The sequence below is a fragment of the Scleropages formosus genome, chromosome 1, assembly GCF_900964775.1.
Source record: "Scleropages formosus chromosome 1, fSclFor1.1, whole genome shotgun sequence".
Classification (NCBI taxonomy): Eukaryota; Metazoa; Chordata; class Actinopteri; order Osteoglossiformes; family Osteoglossidae; genus Scleropages; species Scleropages formosus.
In genome coordinates this window covers 32,615,761-32,630,172 of record NC_041806.1, presented here as the reverse complement: position 1 = coordinate 32,630,172, position 14,412 = coordinate 32,615,761, and the positions used below count along the sequence as shown (strand labels likewise).

General features: G+C 42.4%; 1 protein-coding gene across 1 annotated transcript in view; it reads left to right on the top strand.

Annotated features, from left to right (window-relative positions):
* The first annotated feature begins 319 nt into the window (after positions 1-319).
* Positions 320-14,412, top strand: part of cnstb (consortin, connexin sorting protein b) — a 28,417-nt gene continuing 14,324 nt past the window's right edge. Inside the window, exons 1-3 of the mRNA XM_018735335.2 lie at positions 320-625; positions 8,989-9,279; positions 11,120-11,268. Of these exons, the coding sequence (XP_018590851.2) occupies positions 9,045-9,279; positions 11,120-11,268 (384 nt within the window). The 5' untranslated portion in view covers positions 320-625; positions 8,989-9,044. The remainder of the gene's footprint in view (positions 626-8,988; positions 9,280-11,119; positions 11,269-14,412) is intronic.

The following is a 14,412-nucleotide window of genomic DNA, read 5'->3' as shown; positions in this document are numbered from 1 at the left end:
TATTAGAACTGTGTTTATTCAGCTACTCGATTTTGTTAAGAAACGCCTTGAGTACATATATACATGATTCTTGTGAAACCACAACCAAGATTTTTTTTTTTTTTTTCTCGTTAAGTTCTGGGATTTATGCTGACCACTCTTGCATTGACGTGTAAACGTGCTTTACTGCTGTGGTCCATAACAGTAGTAATTCCCTCAGAATGTGGGTTGATTCAAGTGTGGAACTTTATTCCCATAGAAAAGGTGGCATGTAACCTCAAATGAACTCTGGGACTTTCGGGCACAGTATGGAAATTTCTAGATGATGCATGTGGCTGAACTGTTAACAGCACGAAGCTCAATTTCTGCGTTCCCTTTCCGCGTATATGCCGCTGTGACCCGTCCTGCTCTAAGTACAGAAATAAATAAGGCAAGTGTGGTATTTTAACTCAGTCAGTCCAGAAGATGGCAGCCCACGGTCGCGGAGCCGCCGAGAGCTAAGAGGAGGGCTGCGCGCGGGAATGCCCGGATATAGCCGCCAACAGCCGAGCAGAAAGCAGGGGCAGCGAGCACCACGGGGAGAGCGGCGTTTCGGGGCCCAAGCTTCCAGTCCCGGCGGACAGGACGTCCGAATACACCGCAACACGTGAGTGTTTCGGACATCTCTCTGGGTTGTTGTGTCTTTCGCTTCTCGTGTATTTGGAGAGAATATGGATCGCGTAGCTTCAGCTGTTGCGGTGAGAGCTTTTAAATTAGCCGTCATCATCCCGGACAGAAAAAAAAGAACCTTGGAACTGCCGTCACTGTGTCTTTAAGCGAGCCACCTTTTGAAAACACCTATGCGCACACATTTACTTTCGCAGGGGCGATGCTTTCGTTTCAGGTGTGCGGTAAGACGACTCGATTTCTGCGTGCATCGCGCGCAGCATGGATGCGCCAAACGACGCATATGAGTCTCTCCTACTTATTGATGAAGAAGCGAATCGATGAATCGGCGACAGACGCCAGCACGTGACGCGGGGAGGGGGAAGCGGCGTGCGCGTGCACGTCGAATGGGAGCGCGTGGTGACGTGTGTAGCGTGTTTTCCGTCTGTGATGATCTTCTCGGACTTATATAAATGTGACGTGTGGGTATATAAACCTTGTAATAACGTTATCTGTTTTGTTTACGAGACAGCTTGAAAAGTGAATAACTGAGCGGTGGGCAGTTGGAATAAGAGTAACGTAGTATGACAGTAGACGAGGCGATAGACGTGGTTTTACTAAGGAAAATGTATACCTTCTGCAAACAACACTTTAAAAAAAAAAAAATTAAAAAAATTCAGTCCGAATTTACCTCCTCCTAGGCCTCGCGCGCTGTTATTGCCGAGCTGAGCCAGTGTCCCATACACACACACACACACACACACACACACACAAAAGTTAGTGCTATACTCAGTACTGGGTTTTGGGTTTCGAGAATGTTCTGGATTTTCTTGTTCCTTTTGCCATGTAATTTCACGCTCACGGAGTGCAAGCCAGGCAGGACACACCCGTAGCAAAACAGAAGAACACAGTAAATTACTGTCATGTTCACACTGTGCTGCTCATTCGTTGCTTTGCAGTTTGGGGGCAGAAAGGTGCAAATAACTGAGCTTCTTGCTGTCAGACAGACTGCTGTGAGTGTGACAGTGCAGTCAGGCCTGCTGCTTCTCCTGAGTCATGATAGGAGGTGCATCCCAAACCCCACTAAGTTGACACAACCACTATATCATAATCAATAAAAGATTAACAGTACGGTTTATTGGTAACTTGGCATCATCTGTAAAAGTCTCAGATACATCCATGTAATTTTATATCTGCTTGTCCTGAGCAGGATCCCGGTGACCTAGAATCACTTGGCCCAAGGCTTCTCGGGGTATAGCTTCAAAAAAAAATTCTGAAAAACTTTTATTAATTCATTTTATTTATTTTCATGAGTCACTTGTTACATAGGATCACTGTGTGCAGGAGCCTCTCCGGGAAACGGGGGTGCGAAGCAGGGAACGCTGGGCAGAATTTTTAATGTGTATTTGTAGCTTGAAACAACATGTAACATTCTTCAGCACCTGACAACTCTTTTCTTCATTATTTATACTCGATAGAAGCGTAACAATAGAGACATAACTTCATTTATTTACTGAATAGGTGTTAACATTAACATTGGCTTAACATTTTTATGCATTTGAAGCTGCATTATAATTAAAAAGGACTGAAAGTAAAATCATTTGTCTCCACAAATTCCCATTCATTACTTCTTGCTGATTTACTGTATCCCATTAAAATGTGCTTATTGATCACTGATGCTTGGGAACACCAGACAAACACTGGTAAACACAATGGAAGGGAGTTGTATAATTCTCTGACGGTGTGTCACAAGTTTTCAGTTACATAAAGTCTCGCATAGAAATGCACAGCAATTGGTAAAACTTCCGTGCAAAATTGCACAACCAAGCAAGCGTTTTCAGAAATATATGTTTCTAAGTACATAACAGCCATCTACATTTAGTAGTGCAAGTTATGAGGTTAAGATTTTTTTTTTTTTATACATTGTTTTTATGATTATTTTCCTTTCAGAATAACTTAGTTATAACTGCTTCATGTGTAGAAGCATTCAGGAAGATTTTCATGATACATGTACATGGTACTTGTGTCTATGACAAACTTGAAACTTGTACTGCTCAAAATAAAGTAGTCATACAGACAGCCTGTAACCACTACTTTCATGGTTCTTTATTTCAGAACATCCTTTTTTTTTTTTTTTTTTTTTTAAACTTACAACACAGACATTAATTCCTTAGCTTGTACTTGAGTCCTACCATTTCACTCATCTTCTTGTCAGTCTGTCCACCAGTGCATAGTGGTTAGAGCTACTGCTTTTGGATCGAAAGGTTGCAGGTTCAAACCCCACCTCCCCCCCATCTGGCTGTTGTACCCTTGAGTGAGGTACTTACCCTGAATTGCTCCACTTAAATTATCCAGCTGTGTAAATGGGTAAATAATTGTAACCTTGACATTGTAAGTTGGTTTGGAGAAAAGCATCAGCTAAATTAATAAATGTATGGAGTAGTACTGTTATTTCTCCCACAAATAGTTCTATCCATTTGAAAGACCAGTTTATGAGATACACTCATAATGAGTACTAATGTTAACATGCAATGAGAAGTGAGCTTTTCACTCAGTGAAGGTTGGTTCTAATGGCAGCTCTGATTGATGGCATTAATGCCAGAGTTGCATTAACAGATTGCATACTAGTGTCTAGTTGAATTGTTAATGCTTGGATTGAGAACTTCTTCTGGATTGTGAACCTAATGTTTACCTGTAGAAAACATGCCAGGTATGAAGAATGCAGTCATCTTTCATAAGCTTCCTAAATGGGTGTGTTTATAGTGTGCGTGTTCCTGAAGGGGCTGGCTGTTGTGTCATCGTTGTCCCTCGAACTGGTTTGTGACACATGACTTGGAGGGCTTGTTACTCCACTTTGTGAGGGCAACCTTTCTGACTTGGAGCACTGAACAGGACAGAAGACGAGGGACACCTTTTTCCACGGTCCTCTGTTTGTTTGTAGGATGGAGTGCCCTAAGGTGGTTTTCTTCTCAATTAGTACATCACAGTCATCATCTATGAAACATACATCTGTTTAATGCTTATTAATGTGTGGATTACTATTTGTTCACTCTCTTCAAGAGTTGAATGAAGAGCATTAAAACCATGACATGTTTTCACAACATGAACATTTAAGTCTTAATCACGCTGACTTGCTTCTCAGTGAATTGTGTGTCAGTGTGGCGTAGAAACGGGCAACTGACATAAAGCAAAAAGCGTCACATTGATAACTTGGAGTAGAGACATTTAGCTGTGATGTGCAGTAATAAGCACTGCATTAATCTCAAGCGTTACTGTACTGAAGTGTAGTAAATATAAATGTCTGCAGCCATGTCTTTTTCTCTTAATGTAATGCACAAGTTGTATTTTTGCTGAGATGTAATTCGCGTTGAAGAAACACGTCTGCTAAATGAATAAATGTAAATTGAAATGCATTATAAATACAGGAAGATGGTTGGGTTTGACATAAGGCACAGACCGTGTGGTTCTGGTCTCTTTCGGCTGGCTGCAGGCACAGTAATTTTACTATTCACAGTCTGGTTTGATGGAGAAGATGTCACCATTGCCATGAAGTTGGGCCAAACTATGTCATTTATTGCTTGGATTCCTCGCACAGCTCTCCCTTTGCATAGGTAAATGACTCTGGTGTTGACTTTATTTATTTTTTTATTTTTATTTTTTTCTCTTCTTTTCACTGAGGAGCAGATGGGATCGCTATTGGCCCACTGTTTGTGACCTACTTTATTTTCGCCATTTACTCTTCCACTGCAGCTCCTTCAGTTGCGAGCGCCCTGAGGGGCTATTTGATGTTCCTGTGTGTATCTGGCAGGCCTGGACGACTTCGTGTCGTTCCAACACTCTGCCCCAGCCATACTTGGGTTGCTGCTTACCCTTTGACGCAAACAAGTTCCACTTTACCTGTCTGTGAATTGGATTTCACCTTCGTAGCTGTGCTCAATTCAGCTGGTGGACATGTTTTCAGCCCTGGGAGAAGAGGTTTGTCTGTAAATGGAAACTGTACAATTGAGCGATGCACAATTCTCTAATGAGAATCTAGTGTTTGCGGGTCTCGGCATGTCTGCCCCTGGAGGGGAAAGCGGAGGTTTGATGCTCTGCTCAGGCTCTATCCAAGTGCCAGGTTTCACGTTGTTTCGTTCTTGCAGGGGACACCCCAAGTAGAATGTCACAGATTCATTGCGAAAATCTGCTGCAGCCAATAACTCCCAGTGCGTTTTCCAAACTCATTCCTGACACATGCTGGTGTGGCTGGTCGCAGTTTGTCAACTGGCCTGCGGTAAAGTCATTGTATTGCTTTGGGGATGCTGGTAGTGTAGTGGTTACCACTGCTGCCTTTGGACCCAAAAGTCACAGGTTTGAATCCCATCTCCAGCTTTAGTACCCTTGAGCAAGCTACTTACCTGAAATTGCTCCTGTTAAATTATGCAGCTGTATAAATGGGTAAATAATTGTAAGTTACTTTGGAGAAAAACTTACTGTAGTACATTTCTTTTCTTGATAAAAACCTTAATCTGACTTTACAAGACAGATTTCACCTGCTCTGTAAACGAATGCATGCATTGTATTACAGTTTGTGCTGTTAAGTGAAACATAATTTCAATAAATCTTTATATATTTATGTTTATTCATTTGGCAGATGTGTTCCTCTAAGGTGATGTAGAACTGAGCATAAACAAAAATAAATACCACTTGCCGGCATGCATCACATGAATAGACCCCCACCTTCTCGAAACACAAATAATGTAGTGACGGCTTATGGAGCTCATAGGAGATCAGGAGAAAAATAAGAGATATTTTGAGACCCTTCTTGAATCTTGAAAGTGATTCAACAGTTCTGAATGAAAGAGGAACTTTGTTCCACCACAATGAACCCAGAGCCAAAACCCTACAATTTTGGACTTCTTACTTAAAGTATTGCCACTGTGGTGGCACTGCGAGTAGCGCTGCTGACTCACAGCGTCTGGATGGTGCAAGAGGATGTGGGTTCAATCCGCGCTCAGTCTATGTGGAGTTTGTATGTTCTCCCTGTGTCTGTGTGGGTTTCCTTGGGGTGCTCTGGTTTCCTCCCACTGTCGAAAGACATGCTATTTAGGTTCCTCCATAGTGTTGTGAGTGACACAAAGCGTGTGTTCCACTGATGTATGAATGAGTGACCCATTGTAAGTAGTGTATCTATCAGTGTAAGTCACCTTGGTGAATAAGGTGTGTGGGCTGATAACACTACATAGAGTTCATTGGGAGTCGCTTAGGAGAAAAACATTTGCTTAATACACACACACACACACACACACACACACACACACACACACATTTTCTGAACCCCTTGTCCTGTTCGGGGTCGTGGGGAGCCAGAGCCTAACTTGGCAACACAGGGCGTAAGGCTGGAGGGGGAGGGGACACACCCAGGACAGGATGCCAGTCTGTCGCAAGGCACCCCAAGTAGGACTCGAACCCCAGACCCACCGGAGAGCAGGACCCGGTCCAACCCACTGCGCCACCGCGCCCCCCCAAAACTGATTATAGTACTGTATAAATATTATAGTCCATGGTGGTTAATCTCTTAAATGTGAAATTGCAGTCTTTTAGTCCGCACAGTGTTTTTACCAGAATTTAAGTGAATAATTGAAGTATACAGGAGAAGAGTGTAAGAGCAAGACAGGATGTAGGGTTGCCCAGTTGAGACTTGGTTTGCACGACACTGATCTCAGTATCCAGCCGCATACAGCATGTGTCAGGATCCTCATAGTAAATGAAAAGGATCCCGCTGCTCCCTGGTCGCAGTGTGGGGAATGAACCCAAGTCCAGACACTTGAAATGAGCATACACACACAACGCCTGGGTTTGTGTGATTCTGTGCGTGGATGGCACACTGCCGCTGTGGGCAAGTAAACTTGCCAGCTGGAGCTGCTGAACGCGTCGAGTTGGAAGGATCCAAAGACATGCACAGAATTGAGCTCCTCAGGTCGCCTGTGTTCCAATCTGTCCCGTTTTGTATCGCTGGCATAGCTGCAACTTGCTTTTTTTTTTTTTTTTCCCCTTTTTCTTCATGCTTGAATATCAGTGCATACTTAACAAGAGGTTAGGCAGGTTTCGTGTTGAAGGCCTACATTCTTGTTCAGTGGAAGGTGTTTAATGTTCTTGGGAAGCTTATTATGGTAGTGGATTTTTCCATTGTTGTTTTAAAAACCACTTTGTGTACAGTAATCTGAGAAACAAGCAGCCTTCTCTGTTGTAGTGAACATCTACACTACTGAAGCACCAAATTTAAAAATATTAACTTTTTACCCTTTTCTCACAGTTTTGTCATAGTCGATCATCCTCTTATGTTTTCCTTGAAGAACTGCAGGTACATTAAATGGGCATGGAGTACACAGTCCTGCTGTGCTTGCTGTGAACCGTCCGCTTTGCCCAGTCATGAGCTGCTGGTTTCATTAGCCCACCAGTGCTTCTGGAGGAGATCCCTGTTTGCCTGGCGGTGTGGGTGTTCACAGGAGCATGGAGCAGGAGGGAGCCCCAGCCATCTCAAATACCCTACGGGGACATGGGCTGGCTTGTCTTCCCTGGACCTTCTTGCTGTAGATGGTCAGGTTGGTGCTATAGGCATTTGAGGGTCCCTGCTGTGTTATTATATTAAAATCTTATAGTGCTGTGTTGTCAAATTATTATTTTACAATTAATTTATTAATGTTTGTATCCATTGGGTTTCTTAACTTCTGTTGTGCAAAATATATTTGAGTAGCTTTGTAAGTTGTTGGCTTGTTGGAAACAACAGAAGAGTTTTTCTAGGGATGAAAATGAATGTTGAATGAATGTAATTCCAACGGAACCACGAGCAAGTTGCTGCAGTTAACCAGCTGGTTAATTTATTGACAGTTCTCCTTCGCACTGGGTACTGAGTGTTGGAGGAAGGCCAGGCCCAGTTAATGTTACCACAGTACTGATCAGTTAAGTAACTTTCAGGTCTCCGCCCCCCAGTAATTCTCAAAAACTTTAAAGCTCTTTATTTGATTTTAAAAATAACACACACAGGCGAGTTCTGCCGAAACATCTCCCATTCCCAGCTTTCAATTTGGTTCGGTCATTCAGCACAACAACAAAGTAAATGTAGAATACCTTCCTATGAATATTTAGGAAAATTACAGAATACAATGAATTCACTTAACCATCTATAGAGACTTAATTAAGCTTAGCATAAGGAAACATTCGCTCATGTTGCATCGTATTGACAGTCTCTGAATTGCCAAATCCGTTAATGTTGTGAATTCATTAGCTTAATGTTTTTCTCTGAAGTGACATGGTATTAAACGATTTACCATTTTTTCCTTTTCTGCTGTCTTCATCTTGCTCAAACATAGGTTCTTTGAGTCCTTATAGAAATAAATTATAGACATGTCATCACTAAGTTACATAAACCATGTGGCAGTATGTCCTTTAGGGAGCAGGACTTCCTCAAAGAACGTTTTTGCTGACTTTTGCTTTTATTCGTGCTATTTATTGAAATGGTGATTGGTGAGGACAGGAAAGGTCTGCACAGTAGATTCTCTATGGAAGGGGAACACTCTGGTTGAAATAATGCAGCCAAACAGTCCATTATATTCTAGATTTCACTGACTAATTCCCTAACTTAAGGTCACTGCCAACTTCTTTGGTCTTCTGTTGCTCAGATGGCAATGGTAGTAACTAATTTTCAGATGTTAAAATGTTTTTTCAGCTGGCAGATTTATTGTGGTTTGTCCCTTCAGTCCAAAAACTGCACCAGAAACAAGGTTGGTAAAGGTTTCAATGAACTTACAATAAGCTGAAGATGTGTTGAGTTTGGTAACATAAGGGTCCTTTTCTCCTTGTTGGGACTTGTTTCTTGCACTCAGTATTGGATACTACAACTCCTAAAAATAAAAGTTATTCTTATTTTTGAGAGTATGAATAGGGGGGCATGGTGGCGTGGCGTGGTGTGGCACGGCCGGTTCGGCCGGTGCCTGCTGTGTGACGCATCTGGGGCTCAAGCCCTGCTTGGGGTGCCCTGCGACGGACTCGCATCCTGTCCAGGGTGTGTCCTCTTCTCCTTCGGCCTTGCGCCCTGTGTTGCCGGGTCAGGCTCCAGCTCACCATGACCCCTGCTCGGGTGGTTGTTGACGATGGATGGATGGATAAATGGAGAGTATAAACTTATACTGGTTGTACATAAGCTGAGGTGTACATGGGTATGAGTTACATATTTATTTATTTGGTGGAATTGGGAATCTGTTCAAGATTCAGCTTATCAGAATGATCCCAAAATCCTGGGGAAGACTATATGTATTGCGATGCACTCTTATGTTACTTGCAAGCAGAAGAGATGATTACATAAAAACTGTCTAATTTCAGCGGAGACCACAGGTGAGGTGAGCAGAGCTGAACTTCATGGTCGCCGAGCAGAGGTACTCATGGACGGGGGAGAGCACCACAATGACAAAGAGGTGGTTCAAGCGCTAGACGCACCAGTGGCCCCTCCCATCAACGCTGAGTTCGACTCAAGTCTGGGCCTTCCGGACTTAGAGGGGATTCGGATCCAGCACCATGAGGTAGTCCAGGTGGTGGGACTGCAGCAGGATTTGATGAAGGACCAACCTGAGGAGCACGCAGGACTCCATGATAAGGAAGATGGCCAAGCTACAACAGGTAAGTCCAATGGCGTTCACATTGCAGTTTCCTGAACACCTGAGCCTTTGTCATATATTCACTATAACTTTCTCCTAATGTAATGCGCAAATTGTATTTCCTCTGAGATGTACATCGCTTTGGAGAAAAGCATCTGCTGAATGAATAAATGTAAATGTAAACTGTAGGGCTCTTCCTTTTGACCTTCACTCAATCTAAAGTGTCCTGCATCATCTTTAGTTGACATTCTAACCAGTTGTCTTAAAACACAGTATGCAGGTGCTCTAGCTACTGAGATGTTTTTTGAGACCTTAAAGTCCATGTAGTTTTGTCAGTCACAGTATCCAGTATATTTACATTTATTCATTTATTGGACACTTTTTTTTTTTTTTTCTTTCCAAGGCAAATTCCAATGAACTCTATATAGTGTTATCAGCCCACGCACCTTATTCACCAAGGTGACTTACACTACTTAAAATGGGTCACTCATCCATACATCAGTGGAACACACTCTCCCTATCACTCACACACTATGGGAGAACCTGAACAGCTTGTCTTTGGGCTGTGGGAATAGCTGGAGCACCCGGAGAAAATCCACACAGACACGGGGAGAACATGCAAACTCCACACAGACTGAGTGGGGATCAAACCCGTGTCCTCTCGCACCACCCAGGCATTGTGAGACAGCAGCACTACTTGCTGTACGGCCATGCTGCCCATGCTGTATATTTGTACTGGATAGTAATGGTTACTAGGCTTGAACAGGGGTACTTCCTCACACTCAGAAATCTGAATAACTCTGGGTACAGAAATGACCAGATTTGGTTCATCTTTAATTTTAGTGCCTTAGTCTGGTAGTTACATCTGTCACAGCTGTGTACATAAATGTGACTGAAATTCTGCCTGCATAACACATAGTTTGAAGTTAAGTGACTGCTGTGAGCTGGGAGGTGTGCTTCATTTCCCAGAGGGCACTGCTCTCTCCTTTGAAGAGCTCAACGGGCTGCCTGGTGTATTGGGGCCATACACTGCAGTACACCACTGACTCTTCTCTACGCTGTAGTGTGTGAGTGACTGAGAGAAAGTGTGTTCCACTGATGTATGGATGAGTGACCCAGTGTAAGTAGTGTATCTAGCAGCATAAGTCACCTTGGTGAATAAGGTGTGTGGGCTGATAACACTACATAGAGTTCATTGGAAGTCACTTTGGAGAAAAGTGTCTGCTAAATAAGTGTAAAGTACACCCCCACCCCCCCTTGGTGATGGCAGCACTGAACACTCAAGCACATTGTAGACTCCATCAGCCATGGGGATGTAGGAGATGACTCCCCACATGTTGATTTTTTTGATTGCCTTAAATGTAAAGGAACCCTGACAGTGTGAGCTTGGAGAATGTAGTGAATTTTGATACTACTTTTTGGTTTTAGGCAAGGTCTGCTGTACATATTGTATGTCTGCAGAGAGGTTTTGTTGGCCCATCTCATTCACTTCTAGGATGGGATTAACTCAGTACTGTTACCTTTCATTAGTGTCTTGGTATTGTTTGGTGTAAATGGGGAGGACCTTTGACTTGGTGTTTTTTGCAAAGTCATGAAAAGGTATTAACCTGAAAGGCTTTGTGTGTGTGTGTGTGTGTGTGTGTGTGTGTGTGTGTGTGAGAACATTGAGAGGAGTATGGTAGCTGAAATAGTCCTTTCAGGTAGTCTTAAATAGTCATCTACTCAAATGTGGTCTTACTATTGTAGCTTTGATTATTTTATGTTTGAATAAAACTTGTTGATGTAATAGGATATTGTAAGTCTTTGTTATTGCTTACTCTGGTTCCCTTCCCCTTTTGTGCCCTGTGCTGGGTGTTATACAGGAAGCAGCACATCTATGCATCCTCCCAGTGACTCCTCCTCTCCAAGATCAAGCCCCTCCCCCAGTGATCTTAGCTCCGCCTTGCTGGCCTCATTAAAGGAGCTGGGGGAGCACAGTGACCACAGCCTTCTGCCTCGGTCCCTGCATCAGGTTAGTAAGGAAGTAAGTCTTTTGGGGTGACATGATTGAGTGACTATACCAAGCCTCTGTATGTTACAGTTTTGTGCGTGCGTGCGTCCCTATTCACACCTTCAAAGTTTCACCACCTCAACGGCCATAAAATGAAGGGCTCTGATGTCCTGTCTAGTATAGTATACAGTGCTGCTTACGACTAGGTGAATCCTATAGGGATGGTCGTTATTCTTGTGTAAAATCTTAAATTAAATTTATAAAATGAATAAATGACTATGATCATCTACACAGCTGATTCTACTTACCTACTTGGTTTAACCAATGCAATTTGGGGTTCACTTCTTCCCCCCTCCCCCCACCTGCCTATGAGCTATTGGCCATGTTTTTGTTGACACTACTTGATTTCTCCTTCAGCAACTTGCCATTGGCTTTGTCTTTTTCTTCTTTCGGCTCGGTGGTTCATGCTCATCGCTCTCTTCATCAGCCGGATGCTACTTGTGTGTTTCTGCTACGCACACAATTTCCTCTAAAGCAACATATAGAACTGCTCATTACACACTTGTTATGTCAGATGAGAAACACTGCTTCTCAATAAATCACGGCTTCATTGTGAAACTGAGGGACATGAGAGCTTTGCATACTTTCAAGTAGCACCCTATTCAGTCGAACACTCAAGCACACTGCACCCAAATGGCCTTAATGAAGAGATGCTCTTATACTGTTTTTATCTTGTCTGCTGTAATCGTTTTTATTTTGTTTCTCATCTCAGTTTGCATGTTGACTGTTTTGGTATCTGTACAGCTATTGTTTTGTGGTTTTTAGTATTCGGATTTTTTTTGGGGTCAAGACATGTTTTTGTCTTGGAGATTTTTTGGTTACTGTTTTCTCTATCCCTGTGCCATTTTGATATTGTTGGTCTATTGGGTATGATGTCATTTCACATTTATTGATATCAGAAGTCTGTACATTGTGTCATTTCTTTTGCAATATATCCCAGCAAGACACTTAGTTTCCACCATATGAACCAATGTTCGTTACACAAGTAGCTGTGTAAAACTTTATCTGAATATTAATGATTCCTAGTAGTTCTTTTTTTTTTTGTAATATATGTGTATATATAAACACTTGTGTTACATTACAGGAGTAGCTGCGTGAAGATTTAACAGGCATGATCTCATTTTATAGTGCTTGAACATTTACACATGACATGAACTTAAGAGATCATGGGTGAAGTAAGTCTGTGAACTTTGTTCCTTTGTTAGGTTGTATTCTTGACTCCCCTACACTACTGTTATTAAAAACAACAAAGCAATTCTGAGATGATGAAATCAGTAAAGCGTCACTATCATTTGTGCTGTTTATGTCCCTGCTTGCCTGATGCCAGTTAGCTTGGACAACAGCGGCAGAGTTTAACTTGAACTACTAAGTGGTGGCGAACTTCAAAACAGCACCCAAGTCAACATCACTGAGTTAGGACAGATATTGTAACTACGCAGCTCCAGCACACTGTTAACAATGGTGTTACGGAGGAAAGAGCTCTAGGAACACAGGCTTTATTGAGCCGCTTCTCAGCAGAGGTTAACAGTAGCATGGGGTAACAACTGCCTTCTGTGGACTGAGGTCACTGGTTTGAAACCTGCCCCCACTGTAGTACTGTTGAACAAGGTATTTAATCAAAACTGTAGTAAAAAAAAATTATGTAGCTCTATAAATGGGTGAATCATTGTAAGTCACTTTGGCGAAAACGTACGCGCGCACACTCTGACTGAAACTGCCTGTCCCAAGCGGAACTTTGGCGAAAAGTATCAGCTAAATTAATTAATGTAAATCACTGTAAGGAGGAGACCATCCAGATGAGTTGCGTTGTTGATCCCTGTGAAGTTTTGTGTTTGTGAGTTTTGGGTTCGGTGTCTGCGCTCCAAGTGTTAAGACATGCCAAAGAGCAATAAAGAACGCAATTCCAGAGCTCCTTCACTCAAGCGCTTTATTAATAACGTTGATGCAGACAGTGTGTTCGAGGAAGGACGTTGTTTGCATCCCATGTGTTTGACTCAGTTATTTTTGGGCATTAGACTGTTTGGATGCATAATAGCTAGGTTTCCTTATTTCAGGTTGATTGTAATCATTAGTGTGTTATTAGTGCCAGGTAATAGTGCATATTTGCAGTATGTAGTCGCACCCAAGTCTCCACCCAGTTTTCGTGCACGCTGGGCAAAAGGCTTTGTTCCTTGAACATGCCTTTACAATTGTGCTGTGGAATTCCTGAGGAGCTGATCATGGGGGACAGTGTTATATTAAAAAAAAAAAAAAAAAAAAAACTTGGCGTATGAACAGGGTGAGCCCGGAAACAACATTTCACTGCCATGTGATTAACGTGATCCCTGCTGATGTGTGCACTTGGAAACTTTAAAGATTGCGTGCTCCCAGTGGAACAGGTTTGATGTGGGTGTACCTGAAGAACCAGCTGAACTTTTAATGCCCATGCTTATGAAGATGTGACAATGGGGCCTCTGCGATGACATCCTGTGTGTGACCAGCAAGTCCTGTTGTGTGATTCAGGCTACTTCATCTTGTAATTTTTCCATTTCTTGTCTTTGCCCATGTCAGCTTCTAGCAAAGTTGCTTTTTGTCTTTATCTACTAGCTTTTCTTCTCTCAGGGTTTCACTTAGTTTTCTAAGGTACCAGTTTTCAGCTGTGAATCTTACCACCATGAGATACAGAGATCAACTTTCTTTGGCTCAGTATCAGAGCACTGGGAGTGCTTTAAACCAAACCAGATGAGAAACTTTTCTCTTACAGTAATGAGAATCTTTCACGTTTTTGCTCAGAATGGTGGTGGCCATGATGATTTAGCAAGAAATTTGCAAGCAAATCTTAGTTGAAATCATTTTGAAAAACAAGGGACTGAGATTTTCAGTAAAGATCTTGTTATAGTTGTTATAGCACAGTTAGTTCCCATTACTGTGTGGGTTGGGGGGGGGGACATTTTTAAGGCATGGGAAAGAAAATATCAGCTTGTCTTTTCTTCATCTTTAATGTTAACTTCTTGATGAGGCTTTGTGGAAGAATCAAACTGTTTAAACCTTGTCTGTAACTAACAAGCACTTCAACAAACATGTTGGTACTGGCATACTTGTTGGGGCCATTAATTTTTTTTTTTT